This window comes from Patagioenas fasciata, chromosome 6 (assembly GCF_037038585.1).
Source record: "Patagioenas fasciata isolate bPatFas1 chromosome 6, bPatFas1.hap1, whole genome shotgun sequence".
In the NCBI taxonomy this organism is placed as follows: Eukaryota; Metazoa; Chordata; class Aves; order Columbiformes; family Columbidae; genus Patagioenas; species Patagioenas fasciata.
The window spans coordinates 36,587,426-36,613,833 of NC_092525.1; the positions used below are offsets into that span (position 1 = coordinate 36,587,426).

Below are 26,408 nucleotides of genomic sequence, written 5' to 3' on the forward strand. Positions count from 1 at the left end.
CCTGCCCATTCAATGATTTTTACATGACTATTTAATCTGTTTTATAATAGAAGTAAATATAACACATACCACAACAAACACAGCAATATGTGATACACGTGCTTGCTGCCTCAGAGATGGAGAATGCCTGAAGAAATACAGTCACTAATATGCACTGTGTGAACTTTTGTACCATTCAAAATGCATTCAAGGAGAGATACATTTTCCAGTAATAGATATGTGTTTTGAGTTTTAGGTACTCATTTTCTCTTCTTATTTTTGGTTTCAGAATGAAACTATCTGAATTTTCACACAGTGAGAACACAGGGTTCTGTATGTATGAAGGTAGCTTGCAGAGAGTTATGTGAAATGGGTTACTTTGTTCTGGCTGTAGCCCAGAGAGGCAGCACATGAGTGAGTCCATGTTACTTCTTGGTGAAGACCAGTGTCAGAAATTTGGTTGCCATGCATATGTAATATTTAAACCTCTCATCCTGAAGAATAAGGAACAAGATCCTTTCTCACACATGCTAATCTTCAACTTGAATAACCTGGCTAGCTAAATGAAGTCAATCCCCTATTACACTGGTGTGGGAGAAGGTTCCATCTCCCAGCTTTCTGAGCTGATTTGTCACCACTAGCCACAGGTGAACTGTTTCAGCGAGCCCATTCGGGAAGAGTTACCATAGTGACGGCTGTAATGCAGTACCTATTTCCTTCCTAAAAACAAAAATGTGCCCTCAGCATTACAGATCCTTGTGGTGCTAGATGCTGAATTTTTAATGACAGGCAATAATGTCAGCTGAATCTGTCTCTAATCTGGAATCTGTCACACATGGCCACCACAAATAGTGCTTCATGCTCTACACACTGCTACTGAAATCAGAAGGGTGACCTCAGCTCTGCTCAATGCAAAGACTGAGAGAATCTGACTTTCAATATGTGCAGATTCTTATAATTATTTGTACTAATGTTCATAGGTACCAAAGATTCTTTCTTTGACCACTGATTTTTCTTTCCATCTTCCTTGGAGCAAGACATTTAGTTAGATACAGGCAGGTGCCCTCACACTCTCACAATGAAGCGGCTACTGTGCCTCATCTGACCGTCAGCAGGATTCTTCATTGGTAAATATTTTTGCAGAGCCTTAGCACTATGTAATGCCTGAGGTATGGAAAATATCTCTGCTCTCTTCAAGTCAGTGAATTCTGTATAATGATTTAATCATTTATGAGCAACATTTCTTGTTAAGTATCAGTAAGTACCATGATGTCTACATGTCATGTCAGCCTTGTTTCTCTTGAAACCTGAGGAAACTTAGAAAAGCTGTGGAATTACTTTAACTCTGAAAACAGGACTGTATAGGCCTGTGCCAGGATTGGGAGGAACGCATAACTGTGATCTGCACTGATTATCTGTATCTAAGAACATTACAGATGATACATCTAAAGCAGAGAAAATAAATAGACTTAAATTGTGTTTGCTCAAAGTTCACTCAGTAGTTAACAAGTACTTAACAATTAGTGCATTTCACGTTACGAGTTACAGCATTTGGAACCGAATGTACTAAATTGCATCTGAGTCATTTGAGACAAATCTACACCTCACCATCTGTCCTTATAGGACATCTATATAACTTCCCCTAAACAATTAGTAAAGAACGGCAGATCTGTTTTCAAGTTGCTCTCGATGTCTCACAAAAGCATTTGATAAGATGATGTTACAGTATGTGACTAGATGCAAATGATACAGCATAAGCAAAAGGAAAAATAGCATAACCACCATGTAATGAGCAGGGGCTTGTAATTTTACCCATTAATAGTTCAAAAATGCAGAATATTCTTTTTATTACTGGTTTATAACATCAGTTTTATAGCTGAATTTTCTGGCCTTTCTCATATCATGCTGTATCAGTTGAATTATGCAATTAGTAAATTGATACAATCTGCACACTGTGGCTTTAAAAAACTACCTGTATTTTACTGCCTGTTTCTCTCCAGAGTTCCTTATGAGCGGACTGGCAGCTAAATATTTGGTATTGAATAATGCAGGCAGCTTAATTCCAGCAATGGCAATGTCCCAGCTGCAGGCACGTTTCCTTGGAAGAGTGGCTGATCCCTTGGAGGTAATTGGGTCTACCTGCAGTTTGCCCTCTCGTCCCTTCTTACAACCATCATCCAACTGGCATTTACACTTTACTGCTTCCCATAGGTGGGAATAACTGTTGAAGGACTGCAGGAGATGTTTGCTAAAGGTTACTCTCCTGATGAGGACTGGGAGGCTGGCTACAACTTCAAGGAAATCCTGAAAAAGGTAAATTCTTGGGGAAACAAAACCTCTAAGGTACTGCTTCCCTAAATGTTATGGAGAATCAGGCTTTCTTCATCTTCTCGTGCAGCTCTCTGACTGGAAGGCATTCTCCAGTGACAAACCTTTTGCATCGGCTTACTTGAAGATGTTTGGCCAAGAGGTGTTCTTTGGTGGACTGGACAAAATTGCCATCCAAAATGCATTCCAGGTATCATTTCAAAACACAACCCCCCAAGCTTCAAAAGCTTTATAGTACTGTTTTTTTCACATATTCTCTCCCCTTTTTTAACTCATTAATTCAAGAGAGTTTTTGTCCTTAGTATTAATCAAGGCAAATAAAGTCAAGCTTTGATCAGGATTAGCGATAATAATTGCTGGCAAACTTTCCCCTGAGGCACAGATCATGATATTCAAGTTCTGCTTATTTAGACAAGTTGAACTCTGTAATTGCAGGCATGGTACGGACCTGATGAAAAAAGCCCTTCGATAAGGAGGATAATCAGTAACCTTCAAAGTGGTGTAGGGAGGCAATGGACCAAGGCTTTACTGTCCTCTGAGATCCGTCGTATCGTGCCCACCTGCACTGGGTTCCCAACAGAGACCAGCTTCTATTATTCTTCTATCACAAAAGTGGCAGGAAACGGTAACATATTTCAAGACTTGAGCAATACAAGCATGCTCGTCAGGATTGGCAGGGATTTTTAATACCTTTTTTGCTTTCTTTGTAATAGTTCAAGCACAGATTACACCTTCTCCAAAGTCTGATTTCAGATTGACTGAGTTGCTAAGTGCCAACATTAGGTTGCGATCCAAAATGAGTCTAAGGTAAATATTTAGTATAAAATAAAATAATTATATTTCCAAGTGATAGAGCCCATCAAAATTAAACAGCTCTTTGCTGTCTGAATGTATTTTTACCCTGTTTCTATGTTTTCAGCATGGCTAAGGAGATGACCTTTGTAATGGGGATCAACACACAGATGGTCCAGGCAGGACTGGAAACACACACCAAAATGAATGCTCATGTACCTGTGAATGTTGTTGCCACTGTCCATATGAAGGAAAAAAATATCAAAATTGAAATTCCACCATGTAAAGATGAGACTAACATATTTAGTGTAAGGTAAGACATGGCACTTATCGTATTCCTATGTAGCAATGCAGAGTCTTCCCACATAAAATAGAGTGTTTGCTTAGGGGTCTTGTCTTTCACTGACAGCTTGAGTAACTGGCAATGATTGATGTAGTTTATTTATTTGAAACTAAGTGACATGTACCAAAGCTTTGCTTGAAAATATGTGTTACTTTCTGTGGTCTTCACCTGAAAATCCTCTTTAGGACCACTTCTCACTTCTTGACACCCATAAGCTATCTAAAACACAAATGGCATAAAATTTCAATCCCAATGCATATATTTTGACTGGAGACACTAGGTAAGATATAAGCCCCTGAATCCTATCACTTAGAACAGATAATGCACATATATTTGCATTTGATGCCTTGAAGCATAGAGGATTTGGTGTTTCTTGTATTTTTACCTTGTTTCCCTGTGGCTGCCATTTGGTTTTCTTGCCTCTTAGATCTACTTGATTTATTATCAATGCATTCAATTACAATATACTATGGAAAACTGTTGTAGCCAGATGCCAAACAAAAGAAAACAGATGGAAATACAAGTACAAAAAGAGGGAAGAAATAGAAAGAGTATGTCCAAGGAATCAAAGCAGTAGACCAAAGCTTAGAAAACATGCATACACACACATGAAAAAATACTGAGAAAGACAAGCTGAAAATTCGTCACGAAGGAAAAAGCATCACTGACAGCAGAAATCAGCTATCATACAATGCACAGGAATGTTAACAAGTTTCTGGTCTAGGAATACAGCCGTAACAAAAGAGCTCAGTTGCTTGATCCAGCTGCAATTAGCATTCATGGCTGCTGGCCCAGAGAAGCTCTGCAGGTCTCCTCAGTTTAGCCACCAAATAGGCTAATCATTATTCTACCTTGCCCTTCAATGGTCACAGACCATCCTAGTAGGCATTTGACACCACAACCTCCTCCTTAAGACAATTCCTCCACTCGATCAAATGTTACTGTCATCAGGCTCTCCATGCAGAAGGAGGATTTTGGCAGTTCATAGAGCATCGGTGAGCTGTATGTGAGCTGCTGGGGCAGCACAACCCAACGGTTTTATTCAGTTTCTTGTGAAGAAGGACCAAGGTCATCAGGGACAGTAGGCACCTGCTCTCACAAGCTCTCTCAGTTGAAGAGGGTGAGGCAGGTGTTAATGAATACAATAAGGATGATGAACTGAAATGAAAACATGGGACACTGATATGGAATTCAGAGCCCCAGGCAGAGCTGGAAATGTTAGCAGAAGGGTCCTCCCTGCAAAGCAAAACAAAAAATATTTTCCTCCTTTGACTTAGAGGGAAATAAAATCAAACACGAAAAGGGTTAAATGCATTGCCAGAAAGCATAAAGCAAGTTGGTATCAGAGGCAGGGGATTATAGCAGAAGAGTCCATGAGTTCCAGTCCAAGCCCTGCTCTACACCCTGCAGCATTATCATTTATAAAGTGAAGTAGTCAGTTGGAAATAGCTCTATAATGCCAAGTGTATGAGAAAGCTAATACTCACTAGCTAACTTTTAGCACCATCAATTTTTCTCCAAAAAGCATTCCCATTCACTGTTACAAAACAAATGGTTAGTGGAAACCACACAGAGCAATGAAATAGCAATGAGTGCAAGTGAAGGCAAAGCAATAACTAGAGAATGTAACATTGAACCACATCACTGAGGAGGTCAAAGACCAAGCAAAGTACGAAGAGAAACAAGCAGGCATGATAGAGAAAGAATACATATATTCTATATAGAATGAGTCAAAAATTTTAGTTTAAAATAGATTGTCCCTTGCTTTTGCATAGATCCACCAAAGAATAAGGAACCAATTGAATTCAGTATTTTAGAGAAATTCTGACTCCTTTCCTTGTTAGCTTTAAATTGCCCATTTAAAGAAATGGTTCTAGAAAGGTTTGCTCTTTCACTTGTTTGTGAGCTCAGTTCAAAACATTTTAGTATTAGGTACTTTGTTGTGATGGTCAGTGGGTTACTTTCTATAGTACCTGTCATTAAAGCTAGTCAGGATGTGATATTATTTTCCCCTTCATCTTTCACACACAGACTCAGAAAGCAAACAGTTTTCAATAGCATTAAGTTCAGTTATATCCTACACACTATACAGGTTATAACCTGTCACAGCTGTGGGATTTATATAAATTTTCAGGAACCAAAAAGAAACTCAGGCGAGCAATTGCAGACTCGAAAGTAAAAATAATGAAAACTTTCTTGATAGAAAGAATGCATTCCCAAGACAAATCAGCACAGTGCAGACTTGACTTTCTTTATAGCAAAAATCAGAGCAAAATAATTAACCATACCACGGAGAGAATATATAGCATGTGTCTCAATTCAATCCTATCAAAGTTTAATGTAATTAAAAATAATAGTTATTTTTAAAGCTCTTCTAACATAATTATTTGCTATACTACAGATGGCTATTAAACATACTTTGAAACAAAATTTAAAGGAAGAAGTAAAACTCAAATAAATTTCAGAGAAAAATTAGAGCCGTGTGATTAAAGTATAAATATGGAGAGCTGCCAGAGAATGCACTTTGCAAATATATATCACATATTCATAATGACAGCCTACAGAAGTATATGCATAATCTTGAATAGAGCTTCTGTCATAGGGCTTTTTTGCTTGTTTTAACTGTAGGATAAGCAGAAATTGCTTGACATGGGCATCTTATTTATAAGATGAATTACAAAATTACGACACTGTATACAACATGTATACAGCAAGTGTAGCAGAAAATGCAGAAGAGCCAGTGTATTCTGCGAGCTCGTGAGGCAGCACAGGGTGTTTGGGAACAGAGAAGGGACATGACTGGCACTCCAAGTCTGTTTTTATAACACCTTTGCACCAAGGTCAGAAGGATGATACATAAGAAAGGCAAAATTTTTCATTTCACCACAGTGGAAAGAGAGGTAAGATCTGGTTTGAGGATTGTCTCTTGCTTCTCATTTATTTAGATACAATGTCATGCTGTGCTTTGAAACCTGGGAAAATAGTTTTTCGTTGATTTTCTTTGTTTTAAACAGACATTGAGCTCTTCTGTCCCCATGTTAGGGATGTATGTAAGGCCACACTCACTGAAATATCAGTGGACCCAACACAGCTGAATTGCTTGTCCCTTACCCCTGCAGAGAATTTGGCTTACACTATAGCACAGCTTCTTCTCTCATCCAAAAAATACACTAATACATATTGGAAAATCTCCCTTTTATTTTTTCTCCCTTGTGTGGGATCAGAGAGAACAGATTCTTTCATACCATAGCTTTAGGCCTTCTTTGTGACTGTTTTTCTTGTTAAAGCACCAGAGCTGGCTCTTGTAGCCTATTTTTACTGTGTCGTGTGATTCTGCAGACATTGACATGTGTCACCTGTGATGCAGCTACATTTGTCGGCTCTCTGTGCTCAACAGGAAGAAATCGATCCTCCGCTTTCATTAGGTGGCAGGAGTAGACTATTGGCATAAAAAATACTAAAAAATATGGAAAAGAAACCCTAGGGCTTTCTGCTTGGAGACCCAGCCTGCAGTTCAGTGGTCATTTGAATTATTGAATAGGATTAAAATAAAAACTATTTCCCTTTTTGTCCCTTTACCCAGATGAGCCATCTGAAATGCAAGTTGATTTGTATTTTCTTTTATCTCTTTAGCTTGTTAGGGAGAATATTTTATTTCAGATTTCATTCTTCGAGGTTCTCCTATCACCCAGCATGGAGCGTTGCTGTCATGTCCTTATCTAAAAAAAAAAAAAAAAAGAAAAAAAAGAAAGAAAAAGAGAGAGATGGAAAAGAAAACAAAGCCCACAGGTGACACACGTTTTATTGAGGTGTTCCACATGAAGTGCAATTGTGTGCTTTACAGTTCACACAGCGCAGTAGGAGCCTTCAAGAGGAAGAGAGGACTATCAAATGAATACAAATTCATCTTTCAAATAGATTGGAATTGCTCAGGCTAGTACAGTGTGGACCGTATTAGAACACAGGCCATTTTTCAGATGATCTTTCCATTCACTGTCACAAAGGCCACCTCCATTGGCAGACCACAAAAGCCCCAGGGCAAGCAGATCAGCTTCATACTCGAGAAACAGCACATGGGGAATTTTGAGCTGGATGTTAGCACTGATAAATGGCTAATAAGGTAGAGATAGCACAATGCTAATAGCTGAGGGAAATAGATTTTCAACTCTCAAAAGTATTCAGTATTCAAGATGTTTCTCTGACCCAAGACAAAACTCAAAGTTATCACGGCACTGTAACAACTTCTATGAAGAAGGTGGGGTGCAGAGCCAGGGGATCAGGACGTTTAGCCGTGAGAATACCCATCATGTGCTACACCTTATAACACTCATCCTGGATCCTAACTAATATGCTTAGAGTCCACGATGCTGGAAACAATTTACTGAACACATTTATGCAAATAGGCTCTTAAGCTTCCTACACATCTCTCTGTGATGTCTTGCCAAGCCATGAGTACCAGTCAATTTAGATCAAGCTGGACACACTTACTTTGGTGATTTCAAGCTCCATTCTTTAATTCTACTGTACCAAACATTGCACAAGAAACAGCATTCAGTAGCCACCAGTGCCCAGGTTAGTTTTTTGAAGTTATGACAGTATTTTCACAAATATAATGTCAAAGGAAATGAGAATTAAGTTTAGTTGTAAAGACATAGAAGATGAGTTTAAAAATTTAAAAGTTCAGAAGATCAAGATAGGAGACTTACAAAATTAATAATATAATCCACAATGAGTTTTCTAAGTAAGTGGATTGTTCTTCGAGGTATTAGGCATACAGAGACATCACCAACTGCAATGCTTTTAACCTTCACACGTGATTCTAAAACCCCAGCTGAGCTATCTGCCCCTGATACTAGTCCGTGTCTTTATTCACTCTTAGCAATCCTTGAAAATACAACTAAGAGGAAAGATGCTGTAAATATCTATAAAGCAATTTGCAAGGTATGATACTTGTTGCTGAGTACGTGCTACAAGGCATTATTCAGGTATTTTCTTCAACAGTGCTTTATTGATACAGATTTACTCTAATGTTTATTCTGCAGGTCTAAGACATTTGCTGTTACACGAAATATTGGAGATTTGGCTTCGAGTAAGATGACTCCAGTTCTTCTACCTGAAGCAGTTCCTGACATAATGAAGATGTCCTTCGATTCAGATTCTGCATCAGGGGAGACTGATAATATCAGGGTAAATGATGTAGTGTCTGACTATTCTTTTTTGGGCTTTTAGTCAGTGGGAGACCATTTATTTTCTCCTTAGAAAAATGAACAATTCATCTCTGACCAATGCTGCTTCACTCAAAAGAAGTCAGGTTCAATCTAATAACACAAATAGCCCTATAGTAACATTATTTTAAAATCTGGAGTGTAATTCATCAGACTTGCAACACTTTCAAAAGCAAAAGCATTTTCTTTAGTAATTAATTTTACAGTGCCATCTACAGGATAGGCCCACGATCTTTAAAATACTTTACAACCATTATGCAAGCATCACATTCCTGGGGCAGCCATAAGTGTTCCATGAGACACTTCATTGCTCAACTTGTAGAGCCAAATTTAATGCCTGTAAACATCCTGATTCAAAGATGGATGGCAGTTTGTGTGTCAAGCCAAGTGACTTCCTGAGCTACAGTTTTCCATAAAGGCCGGTAGGGACTTTCTGTGATGGAGAGAGTTGTGAACGCATCACTGTGACAATTCATTCAGTGAAAGGCTGACAGAGGTGAGGAATACACTATTCTGTTTCGGTTTCGTTGTTGTCCTGTGACTCCGACAGGTTTTCAGATAAGAGGTGAAGAGAGGGTGAGTGCTGTACTTCCCTGTGGAGAAGTCAATAGGCAAATGTACTGGCGGCGAGAACAGTTCTTAATATCCTGGAACAAGCAAAGTTCTTCTGCTTGTGCCTCTGCACTGCCCTTCATGAAATCTTGGTACCCTTTAGTTAGTCTTATATTAACAGCAACTGAAAAATGTCCCTAACTGGAGAATTTCCCAGTATCATTAGAATTTCCTTTGGAAATAAAATAATAGCACTAAAATTCCAGTTTTTCAGTGGGGTTCATACAAATTTGTAATCTCATGAAACATGATAAACTGAGTAAAAAATTAATTTCAAACCTGTATTACAGGTGAAATGAAAGCTTATGATTATGTGTCTTTAGCTATTTGCTTCATTGCTCCAGGAAATCATAGTTTTCATTTCATGGATTTGATTCTAATTTTAATTAATTTTAATTTGTTCTTCTGCAAGCATTGCTTAGCACATGTAAATTACATAGCTTTGAGTGGAAATTTCTAACATCTGATATGCTTTGAGCACCTAGTTGATGAAGTCTCTCATTCATGTCAGACCTCAAGTGAGACAGAATTTTCATGGACGTAGGTAAGGTTCTGTTGTTTGACCCAATCGTAAACCAAAGAAAAGGACCCCAGTCGGTCTAGAGCACACTCAGATTTATCAAGAACCTGTTAACATTGTCTAATACCAGAGGAAAACAAAATTAAATATTTATAATTAATTTGTGATATAGTTTTCCATGCTTATAGCACGAAGCTCTTTTTATACTAGATAGTCAGATCAAGCCATTCAATTGTTAATTTTGTCCAACTGAAAACCAAGTTGTCCTATGTCAGGGCCTTGCTATCTCAAATAAATGGGTTAATTCCTCCTGCAGAACACATGTAACTATTACTGAAACAGGACTCATAACATACAAATACTCCTCTTACTGTTGTCTAGTTTAACTTTATATTTGTATTATCTAATAGGACAGACAGCCTGCAGAAGATGTTTCCTCAGGAAATTCCTTTCCCTTTGGACACTCTTCTTCCCGGAAAGAGCCATTTGTTCAGTCCATGTGCTTCAATGCAAGTACATTTGGCGTTCAAGTGTGCATTGAGAAGAAAAGCGTACATGCAGCATTTATCAAAAATGTGCCTTTATATTACCTAGTTGGAGAGCATGCCCTCAAAATGAGCTTCAAGCCAGGTAAATACAACTGTGCACAAAAAAGAAAATAACGGGTGGGTAGGGGTGTGCATATATATACCTACATATTTGTATGTGTGCATATAGGTCTTTTGTATCTTAACTACTACTAATACTACCATTAGACCTCCCAGCCCTGCCAGTACTGTCATCTACATCTGTGGCAGGAATCCATTTCTCCCCCACTCATCTGAGCGGGGGTTTCCCATCTCTCCCAGCAATGCCACTCAGCATGGCCAGCGTCAAGCAGAGCTGATCTGTGCCTGCAGAGCGTGTCTGATGCATCCTGAATCATTGGATTTGGGATGCAAGCACAGAGCAATTGGACATGGGCAACAGATCTGATGCAGTGTCCTGTAGCTACACTCTAAAAACCCGGACTCTTAAAGGGAATTATGGATTAACCCTGCCAGGATCTAGTCCTTAATGTCTTAATCCACGATCATAAGAAGTAAAAGCACAGCAGGCTATTGAATCTAGGTCTCCTAAGTATCAAACTAATGGCCTAACCGTTGGGCCGTTCTTCACAATTCAAACATTGGGCCTCAATTATTCTCTGATGTCTAATTCTCTAATTCCCATTGTGTTATCTAGCTAAGCAATCACATTCACTTGACTTAAACCTGTTGATCATTCTGTTTATTACTTGAAAATAATGTAGTATGATGCTAATATTTTAATATTTCATTATTGCTAGTGTGTGCTTTAGTTATTAGAGAATTTTTTTTACAAAATTGCTCAATGCCAAAAATTATCAATGAACATTTAGACTTTCATTTGGAGAAGAATGGATAAATAAGTTGTAGCAAAAAAATTGGCTTATTCTATTATTCAGTTGCTAATACTAACATTCATACTACTTGTCGTGCAATTTCAGTAGACACAGAGGCACCAATTGAAAAAATACAAATCACAATTCAAGCAGGAGACCAAGCTCCTACTAAAATGGTACGTTTAGTAACATTTGAAGATCCAGCAGCACAAGTGTCTTCCACCAAAGAAATGATTAAAAGAGTGAAGAAAATCCTTGGTGATACTGATAATCAGGTACTTCTGTGAAAATCTACTTGTAGATTTGCAGGAGATATTACATTAAGCTTAGTTATATTTCTTTTACTAAGTAGCCTCCTTTGATTAGATAGTATGTAAAAACTGGAAAATAAGGACAGGTTTTTGGGTACATAGGTCTTACTGTAGGTCTTCTATTTGCATTCATCTCTTTTGCAAGTGAAGGATGTTAGAAAAAGCAGGCTGGTTTTGTAAGTTTTTCTGTAAATTTCTTTAAGACATAAAATAAGTTTTGTGTGCCCAAAACGTGATCTGTTCTTTCCAGCTGCTGCAACTGTAGCAAAAAGCTCTGACACCTCCCTACACAACTTGCTCTGAGTCCCAGCTGCAGCACTGTCATTACCAACATTAGTTACGTGTAATTGTATGATCAACAATTTCTATACAAGTTAATTATGGCAAAAAGATCTGGGATATTGTTCTGCTTATGTGTGCTTTTAACACATTATTATGAATTTGCCTTATTGTAATGTATTGCAAGAGTGCTATCAGGCATACATTTTGTCTTCTAAGGCAGCAGAAAGATTCATAGCTCTCTGTATCTGATTTTACTTCAAGCCATCTGCAGGAATACAGAAAAATAATTTTGTTTTTCCAATGATACCATTGACCAGGGGACAAGGAAATCCAGAAGCTCATCGTCCAGTGCCAGCAGCGCCAGTAGAAGTGCCGAGAGCACAACGAGCAGCCCCTCCAGCAGCAACTCCGACAACAGGGCATCGCAGGGAAGAACTCAGATAAATCTGAAAACAAGACAGTCCAAAGCCAAAGAAAAGAAATTCTACCCCTTTGGGGACAGCAGTAGTAGCAGTAGTAGTGATAGTAGCAGCAGCAAAAGCAGTAGTAGTAGCAGCAGCAGCAAAAGCAGTAGTAGTAGCAGCAGCAGCAAAAGCAGTAGTAGTAGTAGTAGCAGCAGTAGCAAAAGCAGCAGTAGCAAAAGCAGCAGTAGCAAAAGCAGTAGCAGCAAAAGCAGTAGTAGCAAAAGCAGTAGTAGCAGTAGCAAAAGCAGTAGTAGCAGTAGCAAAAGCAGTAGCAGCAGTAGTAGCAGCAAAAGCAAGAGTAGCAGCAGCAGCAGCAAAGCATCTGGTCTAAAGCATAAAGCTAAGAAGCAGTCCAAGACCACATCATTGCCACATGCCAGAGCTACTGAAGAAGAGAGAAGCGTTCGTGAGCAGAAGCATAAAACACAGAGTAGCAGCAGCAGCAGAAGTACCAGCAGCAGCAGCGGAAGCATCAGTGCTTTGCTTCGCCCGAGCAAATATGAGAAAAAAGCTAAGCAGAAACATGTCAAGTCCCAATTTAACAGTCGAAGTAGTAATGATGTTTCTACAGAATGGGTAAATTTTTCCAATGCTATGACTTCTGCTAGGAGGTGATCCTTACTGAGCTACATGTACTAACTTCTTTTGGAATTTTGTAGGAACATCACCTTCCAAAAGTATACCAGCTCCGTTTCAGGTCTGCTCACATCCATTGGGTAGGTCATTCATTCATTGCACGTTCCTGTGGTGGCTACAGTTGATATGATCAAATGTTACTGAAGGGCTTGGTTTGGTTTATTTCACTTGAGCATTCCATAATGTCCAATATCAGCATTCATGATGGCCAAAATAAGCATATTTATTACTAAAATACCAACTATTGTGCTACATCCCTCTGTTGCAGCACTTGCAATCCTCGAATTTTAGTCAGGACACCTTTGGGCTAGAGGCTGTACAATGCAGCCAAAGCTAAGATAACGAAGACCATGGGGGAATTATAAATAAATAAATAAATAAATGAACAGGAATAGCTGTGTCCACAGTTTTTGAGCAATCATGGTAAAATCATCATGTATGTGGACTATATCAGAAACCAATTCAGTATGGTTTATGGCACAGAGGTATTTTAAGTGAATGTTAGAAGGATGATAATGTGGTGGCTTTTGTAGGCATTACCTGTAAAGTTATTATGTATCCTTCTTATGAAAGAGAAAGATGATTTACAGTGTTTTAAGTTGTAATCTCTTTTTTCATTTCTAAACATTATGGATATGTTTGACCATTTATTGTCAGTTTTTATTTTCTGTAACATTAGAGGTGGACAATGTGATGTTGCCATTTACAATCACTGTCTACACAGCTTTCCTATTAGTAGACAAGTCCAGCTGCATTCAAGGCACAACATACTTAATGCCTGCATTATGATAATAAAAATAACACTCTAGATATCTTTAAGCCTGTTACCTCTAGAGGGAGGCTGACAGCTGTGATTTTGCTGTCCACACTGTAAAACTAGAGACCATGCCATAGCTTTGTAAACTGTTTATGTTTCACAGCATCCAGATCGGAAGATATCAAGCAGTTCATCGTCATCTTCCTCAGAGTCGCAAAGCAGCAACAGCAGCAGCAGCAGCAGCAGCAGCCACCACCACAGAGAAAATGCTGGTCACAACTCAAGGAAAAGCCACGTCAGCGTCCACCACAGCCATGGCTCCAGCCTGGCCCGCGAGGTACCGGCGGTGTGGGACACACGAGCCACGTTCTGCTGGCTGCAGAGCAGGGACTGTAGCTCTGGGGGCATCTCACCAGCTGACGGGTGGGATTAGGCTCAGGAAGGACCCTGCAAGTCAAGTTTGTAAATGGAAAGTCAAAATCCACTGAGATATTTTTGCCCCATGAAAAGATCTTTTTCCAAATTCCCTTGGCTTCAGGGTTTTGTTTGCTGGTTTCTTGGGTATAGTTTCATCATTTCTAAAGGTGTTTGCAGTTTATGAAATCCTGGATTTGGAAATTATAAAAACTGAAGGAATTTTTTTTTAACTTAAGTCCGCCTAATTATTTTTAGGTGTGGACGGAGGTCGTGAGTGCATGCAGAGTATAACTAAAATCAGAGTCTCCATGGTCATTACTGATTGATACATGTAGAGTCCCATTAGGCACAGAACATTTTTATCTTTATTACACACTTAGTATTCTGTAATTGTACTAAGGTATCTACATAATAATAGAACAAAGAGCTCTGCAAATGCACACAATGTCTATGGGAACTCTGCTACTGAGAAGGATTTCAAAATAATCAATTGGATTGAAAGAGCTGCAGTATACTAAAATATATCGTCAATGTGTACACTGCTGTGAAGATATCTAGTACATATTGTAGGCAGCTATTTGAAATATTAAAGTAACACACAAAATCTTACCAAGCACATAAAGACAGTTCGGAAGAGTCTTGGATCCCACATCAAAACAATCACATCTTGGAAAATTCCTGGTGGTAATGAAATAACCAAGATTCCAACCAAACTTATTCTCAGATATTTGGTATATAGAAATATGTATCACAAACTAAACTGATGAAGGATGAGGGCTGCTTCCTGCTATCAGCGCATATAAACTGGACTGTAGGGTCTCCAGTGAATACACAGAAATACTTAAGCACAGATGGTTGGGGGTTGTTTTTCAGCACAACTTCCTGGGAGACATAATTCCACCTGGCATTACGATTGTGGCGCAGGCAGTAAGAAGTGACAACAGAAATCAAGGTTATCAAGCTACAGCATATGTTCGTTCTAATGCTGCCAAAGTTGATGTGCAACTAGTTGTGGTTCAGCTGGCTGAAACCAATTGGAAAGCGTGTGCCGATGCTGTAATACTGCCTCTGAAAGCACAGGTAAGCACACAGGCAGCATTGCCAAGAGAGACAGCTAAAAAGCCCAGTTTTTAGAATAAGCACAGAGCACCTGCTTATTAGGAGAACCAAACAGGAAAAGCATACATATTTTGACACGTTTCATAAAGTTTGAGAAATTTCTGTAAGTGCTCGCATCTTTCACCATTCTTTTGAATTAAAAAAGAAAAAAAAAATCAGCCACGTCAAAAATCTGGCAAAAAGAGATATTGACTTTCAAGATGCATCAAAATATGACCAGTAGAAGTAGCATAAATATTTGAAAAATTGACTGCTTCATTACTAGCTATTTATTATTTGCTCCACTATGAGTTTGCTTGCCTGGGAATCTGGCTGTTTTTCTCTGTATAATTCATTTCAGAAGACTTATAACTCAAATGCATTTGAAATGTTGTATTTCTTAGGATTTATATGAAAAGCTGCAAAAAAGTAAAGTTGGGTAATGGGTTGATGCCTGACAGAGCATCATAAACAAAGGAACAGGTCTTTACTTACCTTTTTTTTTGTGTCTCCTGCTGCTGTGCTTCCTATATGCCTTTTAATGCAAGAGGTCTTTGCGTAACAATTTATAGACCTCTGCGTTTTGCTGCTGCAATTAACAAATTCAGCCTGGTATTTCACTATTCTTTATAGAAAAAGAATTGATTATGAATCCCAAGGCCTGCAAACATAAAAAATCAAGGTGAAGTTGCAGGAAAGAAGAAAAACTCACATTTTGAAACGGTTAAGTGGGTTCTGTGGTTCTTTTCTGTTACTGGGGTGACTGTTTCTGTTTTTAAAGGCCAGACTGAGATGGGGCAAGGAGTGCCGGGACTACAGGATAGCAGCCATGGCTACCACAGGCCAACTGGCAAAGAAGCCAGCCGTGCAGCTAAAGGTCCAGTGGGGAAACCTTCCGTCCTGGATAAAAAAGACAAGCACAAAGTATGTAACTTGCTCTTTCCTAAGTTGTTATGTTGCATTGCTTACACTAGTTTGATTCAGTTCCTTCAGTGGTTTTATAAAGCAAAGTTTTCAACCCAAGTTAAATAGAAAACACTAGTTAAATGGCACAAAAGTATTTAGCGAATGTGTTGCACTTCCTTTACATGTTTCTTGGTAAAAGATATCCCTCAAATGTTTAAAAACTTGACAAGTTTGATTTTATTTTTCATATTAAATTATTTGATATTTCAGTTCAAAATGCTTTTTAATTTTTTTTAATGCTCTTCTTTTCAGTCTTAAAAAATACCCAGGTAAAATGAGCAAAATAAAACCAATGCGTTTCCTCTGGATAAAATCAACCATTTAATTCAACACAAAGTATTATTTCCTTGACTTCAGTTTTTCCATTGTCACCCTGATTTTTCAGAACTTGCAGTCGTCCTCCTCCTCCTCCTATGTCTGCTTTTGCTCATGTGCTTGATTTTGTCACATCTTGTTTATCTCTAGATTCATGCAATACGTTCCTGGTGCAGCACTCGTGTTGGGCTTCTCAGAAGCACATCAGAGAAATCCATCTCATGAATTTATAGTAAGGGCAGTTGCAACATCTCCACGAACAATTGATACAGTAATTAAAGCTCCTGGGGTACGTGTCGATTTTTATTTTCCTTACCTTGAATGGATTTTCAACTAATAACATTTTGATACTTAAAAAAAAACAAACAAACATTACCTTTTAGAGAAGCTGCTATATACATGAGTACATTACATGGGTGTGGAAACACATACAAGAGTGTTCTTGATTTTGTGCTGCTTTGGTGCAATGTAGCAATAAGCTGAAAATCAGACTCTCTAGTCAAATACCTTATTTCCATTCTGAGGACAGCTGTTAGGCCAAAATTTTCCCAAGTATGACTGCTCTACACTCACACCTTTATTCGTTTTACCTAGTGTGACTAGTTCTGTGGGAAGTATAGGGATCTCAGAGCAGATAATGGACGCCCTGAGAAGACCTTGCAGTCCATTGCAAGCACATACAGCATCTGTCTGTGTTGGCACTCAAATGCCACATGCGCAGCAACCACACCTGACGAGATAGGTCTGAGAAAGTTGTGACAGCCACAAAGACAAATGGGCCTAAACCAAACCAGGACAGATAGTTACATTCTCAGAGTAGCTCACACAGGCTGGATCTGCACTGATTAATTGGTCCTTGTGCACCAAACTCCTACGCACGGCTTTGAAAAATTTCCTCTGGCAAATTAATAACAGCTAGCTATTCACACACAGTTAAACTAGTGTGTCTTTAACCTTCCATAGTGCTTCAGTATTGCAGTATCTTTAATACACCTGACAAAAGTAGGCAAACTAGGTATTAATTTGATTCCCTTTGTAAGTATAATTTTAGCTACATTGAGGGATCTTATCCCAAAACTCATCATGCCAGTTTTTGGCCTGTGATGTGTGCTGTTCACTTTTCCAGACATATCCATCAATTTACTCAGTTACTTAACTTGTTGCCTTATTTTTTAAGAAGTTGTTACTTAATTACCACTTAAACTTCATTTATGTCAGTTACTTTCCAATGTCCTCAACAATTTCTCAAGAAGTCCAGAAATGTGACTATAAAACAGTGATTCCTCAGAAAAGCTTAAGGTTTGAGTGCATCCTGGAGAGACTAACACAACTGCAGTAGTAGAAATACATCTTCAAGGTTTCTTTTCACTAGAGTCTCTTTTGTTTGCAGTCATGTATTGAGCAATATTGTTTAATTTATCTTAACGTATTTTAATTTTTGCTTTTTCAGGTAACACTTTACTGTCAGGCACTCCGAATGCCTTTCACTCTGCCTTTAGGCCCAACTCCACCTTATGAGATTCAAGATATCACTGCCTGGAATTTATTTCCTCAAATAGCTTCACAAATAGCACAAGAAGATCAATGTAAATATTACTTATATGCCTGATTCATGAATAAGCAAAGTTTGGAGATCCATCCACTGCCATGACTGGGCCTTTTCTTTCCTTGTTTTCTAGGGAAGCATAGCATCTCTAACCCTGCCTTTTCAGCAGCTCATTCTTTCACTTAAAAAAATGTTGGTTGGCAGGTGAATGAAGATATTCAAACTGATGCAAATATTCAGAATTCAGGAACCACTCCTGACTGCAAAGAGTAGAGGTTGTCTTTTGCTTCATCTAAGAATGTGCCTTCTCTGCATTGAGAGGCATCAGATGACGGGTACAAGACAGATAGTATATTTTCTGCGCTGTTTATTTTCTTCAAAAAAAGGAGTTGTGAGTTTTAGCTGGTTAGTGCATAGCACTTCTGTGGGATATGTGAACTTAATTTTTATAATGGCTGCTATTTTTGGTTTCTCGAGAACTTGGTACATTTTAGTCCTTGTTAGCTTGAGTTTTGTGTTTAGAATGTGATCAAAATCAATACCAGTGTAGTCTATAACTGGTAGTTGTTCTGTGGTGCTATCCTGTCCTTACAGACCGACAGCATTGAAAGCATCTGCCAAGGAAATGTTGAAGTTTCTTTCCTGTTTGCTGGGTAGTTCAATCTTACAGAGGTGGCCTTCTATACTTCTCAGGAGCTTGCATGCCATTGTCACATCTGCCATTATTTCCTCTCTGGTTTTGTTTTGCAGCCACATGTGAAGTCACTGAGGGAGATTTCAAAACATTCGATCATGTGAGCCGTACATGTTTTTTCAATAAGAGTTGCAACCTGATAGTTGCCCAAGACTGTACTGAACACCCAAAATTCATCATTACTACAAGAAAGGTTGATCCTCGGTCCTTCTCAAGAGAGGTTCACATAAGCACAACCTCAGCGTAAGTGTGGTTTATCCTGAGGGCACAGGAGTTAGGTATAAAATTTCAGAGTTAGTCTAGGGAGGGTAGATGTCTAGCTCCTAGGTGAAACTAGTTTGCAATCAGATATTTGGGGAAAGACAGAGTTTCAGATGGAATCCTCATCCAAGACTCATTGGTTTAGCTGCTCTTGTCTTTGACTTCACAGCCACCATTATCTGATAACCTGCTCAATAAGTCCCCACCCTGTTTTTTCTTTAAAGATTTAATCTCCAAGACTGAAGTCCAAATTAATTTTGCATTTTGGAAAGAAAACAGCTCATTCATTCATTCAGAATCCAGATGTCCAAATTGGCTCTCTGCTGGCTTTGATCACAAGTATCTCCGCTTTTCATATTTTAATTAACCACTAGTTTCTTCTTTCTTTCTTTCTTTCTTTTTTTTTTTTTTTGTTTATTTCTTTGTTTTTCCCTGAAGGAACATCAAAATCCATCCTGTGGCAAATTCTCTCCTTGTAGCATGCAATGACGAACCAATATTATCAGACAGTGGAGCTTCTGAGTATGAAAAAGGTAAGCTGTGACACCCACTTTTCCAGGACTGACGTGAAAATTAAATAAATTCAATACTCTGTTTTCATAAATTTCTCAGAGACATTTCAGGGTAAAGAAAACGCAAGCAAGATTAATTCAAAGAAAAAATGGAGACTTTATTTTCTTACTGTTTGGATTGACTTACATTCTTGTGTTTTCTATAGTATATACACTCATAATTTCCCTCAGTATAACTGACAAGTAAATAAAGCCCTTTTATTTATGTATATATATATATATATATATATATATATATATATATATATATATATGTTATGTCCAAGTTGGTGATTGTTCAGGAAAAAAGTGCTTCTTGCAGTCACAATTACATGCATTGGGTCTGGTATTTAACTGAAGCACCATCGATGACATTATTATTTCAAGATTTAGAAGACTGGATACAAAAGTCAATTCCAACTATATGGAACAGCAGTAGAATATTTTTATAAATAGATAATTTATTCTGGTTTTTCTTTCTCTCTCCACAAAACAAAACAAATCCAATTGTAGCAGCAAAATGTTCCTTCCGAAGAAAAAATGCATTATGGTTTATTTTGTGCTACTTAATTTCTCCACTAATTTGAAATTAAGCAGATCACCTTATGATTCACTGTCTTTTTATAGACAATGTTAGAATTTATAAAAATGGAACAACAGTTATCGTGGAAGCTCCAGCACATGGGCTGAAGAATGTGACTTTTGATGGTGTGATCCTTAAGGTATTGGTCTTACTTTCAAGGTTACTACTTTTTCTGTTTAGTGCCTTTGCAATGTAACAGACCAACACTTGAGCATTCACTACAAAGGTGTGCTATTTTACAGGTTACCGTTGCTTCATGGATGAGAGGAAAGACCTGTGGAGTTTGTGGAAATAATGACAGAGAAACACACAATGAACTCCTAATGCCAAATCATAAACTGGCACACAGCTGTTCTGCTTTTGTTCATTCATGGGTTTTGCTAGAAGAAACTTGTTCTGGTGGTGAGTAGATCTGAAAACAATTTATGCTTGGGGAGAATACAACTTCACTTTTCCTCTGCCAGTAGCTAGAAAATATTTTTTTTTAAAAGTAGCAGAAATCTTTTACTTAGAAAAGACAATAGCAATATAGATCCATTTTAATTTCATTAACCGATGTTTAAAACATTGGCTGTGAATACAGAGAATATATGCTAGAGCAAAGTCTTTATCTCATGTGCAGCTCAGTGCTAAATAGTTGATTCTACCGTAATTTCTTACACTGAGTAGTTTTTTTCTTGGAGAGGGAAATCAGGCCTAATCTTCCTCCCACCAAAGTAAGTGTGATTTTTACTACTGAATCAAAGCAGTTTCAGTTGTTATCTGCAGACTTATTTTAACTAAACAAGTTGCAGGCTATAAATTCTGTGTCAGACCTTAAGTTCATGTAAATTTTCAGAGTGAACAAGATTTTGGTTTTGTTCTGCACCATCTGAGGTTTCAATCTCAGGGAAATATTTACAAATATTCCTAAAGTAAAAGACCTTCCTCTCTCTCACATAGCTGGAAAAATAATGATGGTCTCCCATAACATCAGTACAGTTTTGTTCTGTAGGTCTCCATTTACCTTGGACCTGAGATAACTTTATTGAAGTTAATGGTTGTTTTCTCCTTGACTTCAGCGACAGTAGAATTGTACTTATCTGCGTGTCAGGAAACAGAGTCATAGCTGAGATCCTGTTAAGTTACATTATACCTTTCTAGTGAGATAATTGGAGCATTATAAAAATCATCCAATACAAAAATTATCCTTGATGTTATTATATAAATGCTGCCTTTTTTTTTTAATCCATTCACTACAGTTGACATTTTTCCTAATGCAATGAAGTAGCCATTGTGCTTGTAGTATCTGTTCTTAATAGCTTTCAGACATGAGAGGTTATTTTCTGTGTATTATGTAGTTAAAAAAAAAAATGGGTATACATGATTCCATTTGGGTTACATTGTGCAATTAGATTTTAAAAATAGGTCCCTTTTCAGACTCTTTCCTCTATCACCCAACTTATTATCATTCTATCTTGATAACCTTGCTACTGTGAAAATGGTTTGTCAGGCACCTGCGTTTTAATAAAAGCTGTAGAGAAAATACGGACCTTTATTGTTGCAGGGATCGATTGGGATTTATTTCTACAATTTTAACTACCTTTCCTTTTCCTCTTAGGGTGCAAGTTGCAGCGCAGTTATGTGAAGCTGAATCGAAATCCTACTATTGATGGAGAGGAATCTACATGCTACTCTGTTGACCCAGTACTGAAATGTATGAAAGACTGTACTCCAACAGAAAAAACTTCAGTTAAGGTTGGCTTCCACTGTTTCCCAAAAGGTACGATATTTTTCTCTCCCCGTGTCACGTACTGCAGGAGCTCTGTCAGAGCACTCAAAAGAACAAAACACAGCGCAGCCACGCACAGACCTGTATTGCTCTGGCTCCTCTCTGAGCTGCTGCTTTTAATCCCAGTAGTATTTGCTATAACCACTGACAGTACTGGCCAGCTAAAAGCTAGTTTGGATGATGGCAGGTAGCATCATCTGAGAAAAACATTTGAGGTGGTAAAAGGGGCAGCACCAATCGATAAAATGTTTTTCACATTTTCAGGATCTCCATGAAGTTGAGATAAGCAACAATGAGTCCTTTTATGCACGTTACAGCCTGCAATTTTGTGTAGACCAGGGTAAGCAAGGCAATTGAAAGTCAGTCAAGTAGTGTGACATGACTGCTGTGATTAGGCTGCCATGGTATGCCACTGTGCAATACATCAGCAAAAAACACATTGCTGAAATGTTCTCTAGATTGTTCCAAAAAATAGTTTGTATTTGAAGGTATTTTATACACATACCCTTGTGTCCCAGATTTTTAAAAATACAGGGCCTTTTTCTCCTTTCACTTATACCAATTTGTCACAGACACAATGCATTGTCTAACACAGGATCACACTAAAGTTATATAAGCATGAGAGGAGAATCTAACCTGGAGCCTACATATATTTCTGGTGCAGTCTTTCCTAAATCTTTCTAGTGAATTATACAGTACATATATACCTTAGAGGGAAACCTACCATTAGGGAGTATCTACTGAAGTGGCCTGTTCTCTGTGTTAAACATTGTTGGCCAAATCCATTGTAAACTGGGATAATCCAGTGTAGTTTCACTGAAGCAAATGGATCCCTGTGTTGAGTAATACTCAAGAGAAACAAGAGTACTTTATGGCTGATTTTAAACAACATCTATGTAGAACTTTGTACTTTGCTCGTGTTATTGATGTGCTGAATCAGCCCATAAAAGCAATGGGTATCATTCTATAATAGTCAACCGTCTACAACAGCCTGTTCAACAAGCAGCACAGTGAGAGTGCTAATAGTTTTCTGATGGCTCCCTGAGATGTGAATAGATGCATCCTTTTATGAAAAGAAAAACCCACCCTCAACAAAAAAAGCCTTCCAAAAATCTTGTCATATCCATGTTTCACAGATTTCTTTTGTGTGTCCAAGTCTGTATCTCTGAAATGTCATCACCTCGGGCCACTCACTGCCTCAGAATATTAGGCTATAACAAAGCTGTCTCATTCTCTCACAAAAATGTGTGAGAAAAGAGGAAAATCAGAAAAAAAAAGATATGTTAGTTGTCGCAGGCAGTGATGCTTTTACAGCAACTGCAGGCTTCTCTGGTTCATTTACTGAACCAGAGACTGGGAAGTCTGCTAGCGGTACTCCTAATCAAGGGGGTTTTTAATTTATTTATCCTGAGGAGGGAAGGAGTGGGGGGTAAGTGCGGGAGAGGGAGAGGAGGAGAAGGATGAAGGGAAAAGATGCCATTTGTGGTTTTTTAGCAAGATGATTAGTTTTCTCGGGCTAAGGATTAATAGAAATACAAGTCCAGCCCTTAAAAATTATTCTTGTTCTTCTTCTTTCTTTGTTCAATGGCTTGGAGAAGCAGCCTTAACAAAAGCCACATCTTTCTCAAGCTGAGAACATTTATTTGCATACACTGGACAAAGTACCTTTTCTCAGCCCTTTATTCAAGAGCTTAAATATAATAGTCTGCCATTTCAAAAGAGAGGGACTCCATCACTGTCACCAGTGGTGCAAAGATAAATGAAGTACAAGGATGCAGAATTTCCCCTGTTATCCTCAAATCGGTGAGCCTGTAGTCTTAGGATCTTGACTGAGGCAGACATCACTCCGAGTCTAAGTCCACATATCGGTTTACATCATCTCAAACACGCCACAAATCCTACCTATAGGGATCATAGTTACTCAGCCATGATCCAGTTTGCCAAGGCAACTGCTTCCTATATGGATAGGGATGTGATCAAACCCACAGCATGCCCAAGAGCTATAACAAGAATTAATGTATATAAAAAACAGAAACCAGACATTTTATAACATTTCTCAGGCTTGAAAATCTTACATATTTTTAAAAAGCATCTCCAGCACCTTTCTGGGAAATGTTTATTACCCAGGTTACTATGCAAAATCTGTGCTTCAAATTGGACAGTAATTTAGCCAAGGAGAGTGTTACCATTTCAGGAGATAAGTGACTGATGCAACCTGAACCCACACAGCAGTCTCCAGCTTTCCCTGTGATGAGAGACGGCATGTTATAAATATATTGTCCAACTGAGGGATAAAACAAATGGAAGTAAAATTATGAAATCTTTACCCATTCTCATTATACAAACTTAATCTAAATGGATGTCCTAATATTCTTCCTGATGCAATGATAAACCTCCAACTAGCTAAGAATATTTATTGGGAGGATGAATATCATTATTCCATTTAGATTATTTCAGCATTAAGGGATACGGCTTATTCAAGCTGCTGTTGATAAAGCAGTGTGGTAAGGTTAATACTGCAACTGACAATGCTCTGCCAGATTTCACAATATATGGGAAACTTTAATTAGAAGTTTATGAACCTCTGAAAATTCTCCAAAGGGCTTATCCTTCAGAATGAACTTCGACAAATAGTCTGCTGAAATACGCACTGATAGGCAGCACTAACATAAAAAGAGATTGCTGATGTGTACTGGTATGTGGTGGTCTTACTTTGAAGGTGGCTACCTCCAGCACTTTTACAGGCTCCTGCTTGTTGTCTTTGTGCTTCGTGAAATGTTATTCATTTTGTTTTTAGGGAAGTATTATAGTAATTATATCATGGATGAAAATCCTGCTCCAAGTCAATGAGCCAGTTAGATGTCAGTTGTGGGGGCAGGATTTCGTTCTTTACTTGATGAGGGAGTTGGCAGCCATCAAAACAGTATTTCCTTGAAATGTGTTAATTTGCTTGATGTTAGTTAACAATGGCTTTGCCTTTCTGACAGATACTGCTGTAAGCCTGCTGGAATGGCAGAGAAGCAGCGATAAGAAATCTGCATCTGAGGATACTGTTCAGAGCGTGGATGCTGACATTGATTGTACCTGCACTGGTGACTGTAGTTAAGCTAAGCGCTTTTGTGTTGTGCTATAGACATACTATATAAATAATTGAATAGCTGGACAGACAAGAAGGGAAGGTAATAGCTGTAGTAAAATATTAAGAAATGTGCTTGAAGAAAACAAGTCTACTGCATTGTACCTGAAGTCAAATGCATTATGTACAGTCTGCACTGCTTAATAAATAAGTTGTTCATTAAATAAGTATTCATGTGGTCTGTCTCTTTATTTTGCCCTATCAACAAAACAATCAGACCAACTATCATATTATCCAGAAATTCTGCTTCCTTTTATCTGAAATATAATTACAGCAGTCCTCTCTGAAAATTATGTTCACTAGGTGATGAAAGGAAAACATGATTATGGCTACTGCTAACATTCCATTGTGCAAAGAATTTCATATTTAGCATACTAAAGACACAGTAAGCATTTGTTTTCTTTTATGTTTTCCAGTAAAGAGAAAAGTCTGTTCTTGGAACCGTTCTGCAAAAAAAATACATTTTACTCCCAGCAAGACCATTAGCCTTAGTACATTCTACAAAGGAATGAATTGGGCTGCTAGACTCCCACTGTAGCTTTCCAGAGAGCTATAGTGTGTGACACAGTCCCCATTTTCATTTAAATTTCAATGGATGTGCTGTTACTTCATGAGCTAAAAGTATGAACGGGAACTCTTTTTTTTGTTACCCTCTCCTATTGTATATCTATGAAAACGATGCCTTCAAAAACTTCAGGGAACAATAATACATTAGGTAGCATTCCAAATAGTCCCAAAAAAGTAATATATAGAAAAATATCTAAGATCAATAGCATCATAAAGCTAAAATAAAGTACAAGCAGGACAGTTAGACTGTATTTAACCAGCGAGATGTCAATGTGCTAGCTTGCACCTAGGCCTATGCAGAAAGGCAATTCCCTCCCACTCCAGGGGACCGGGAATAGGTGGCACCTTCAAACCGTGAGCAACAGCACAATATCTCTTCACCTTGTACACGAATCAGCTGTGCAGTGAGCTGTGATACATTTTCCGTAACAGGCAATAGCAACAGCCAGCATGTTCTTCCAAGAGAAGCCTTAGCATGGGCAAGGTACTACTGAACCCAAATGCTGCCAGAAAACTGTCATTAAGGAAAATACTTTTCATTCTAACTAAAAACTGAGCTATCAGAAAGACTATGGAAGACTAAATAGCTGAATGATTACAGAATAACTTTTCTCAGTGCTTTTCTTTCAAGAGCAGAAACATGAGCAATGCATAGTACTCCTCTCACTTTCTTCCAAGTTGCAGCTTGCAACCAACTTGAAAAGACTCAGTTTTGCCTTGGTGTACTGCAGTTACTTCATTAGCTCCAAAAGAACATAATCCTTTACGAGTTTGTTCAAATCAGGGCTCAGTGGGCTGAGCCCTGATGCCTCGTGCATACCCCATGGTAAGTATGTTTGCCTCTGCTCCCAA

General features: G+C 38.3%; 1 protein-coding gene across 1 annotated transcript in view; it reads left to right on the top strand.

Moving 5' to 3' along the window:
* The window catches only part of LOC136103918 (vitellogenin-1-like), a 41,864-nt gene extending 16,764 nt beyond the window's left edge, over nucleotides 1-25,100 (top strand). Inside the window, exons 14-35 of the mRNA XM_065842424.2 lie at nucleotides 1,980-2,104; nucleotides 2,191-2,292; nucleotides 2,378-2,497; nucleotides 2,743-2,932; nucleotides 3,021-3,114; nucleotides 3,227-3,412; nucleotides 8,485-8,629; nucleotides 10,210-10,429; nucleotides 11,307-11,476; nucleotides 12,112-12,834; nucleotides 12,918-12,974; nucleotides 13,815-13,988; nucleotides 14,942-15,148; nucleotides 15,948-16,090; nucleotides 16,598-16,736; nucleotides 17,898-18,033; nucleotides 18,744-18,930; nucleotides 19,387-19,481; nucleotides 20,127-20,221; nucleotides 20,325-20,484; nucleotides 21,683-21,844; nucleotides 24,841-25,100. Of these exons, the coding sequence (XP_065698496.2) occupies nucleotides 1,980-2,104; nucleotides 2,191-2,292; nucleotides 2,378-2,497; nucleotides 2,743-2,932; nucleotides 3,021-3,114; nucleotides 3,227-3,412; nucleotides 8,485-8,629; nucleotides 10,210-10,429; nucleotides 11,307-11,476; nucleotides 12,112-12,834; nucleotides 12,918-12,974; nucleotides 13,815-13,988; nucleotides 14,942-15,148; nucleotides 15,948-16,090; nucleotides 16,598-16,736; nucleotides 17,898-18,033; nucleotides 18,744-18,930; nucleotides 19,387-19,481; nucleotides 20,127-20,221; nucleotides 20,325-20,484; nucleotides 21,683-21,844; nucleotides 24,841-24,959 (3,749 nt within the window). The 3' untranslated portion in view covers nucleotides 24,960-25,100. The remainder of the gene's footprint in view (nucleotides 1-1,979; nucleotides 2,105-2,190; nucleotides 2,293-2,377; nucleotides 2,498-2,742; nucleotides 2,933-3,020; nucleotides 3,115-3,226; nucleotides 3,413-8,484; nucleotides 8,630-10,209; nucleotides 10,430-11,306; nucleotides 11,477-12,111; nucleotides 12,835-12,917; nucleotides 12,975-13,814; nucleotides 13,989-14,941; nucleotides 15,149-15,947; nucleotides 16,091-16,597; nucleotides 16,737-17,897; nucleotides 18,034-18,743; nucleotides 18,931-19,386; nucleotides 19,482-20,126; nucleotides 20,222-20,324; nucleotides 20,485-21,682; nucleotides 21,845-24,840) is intronic.
* Nucleotides 25,101-26,408: the final 1,308 nt, after the last annotated feature.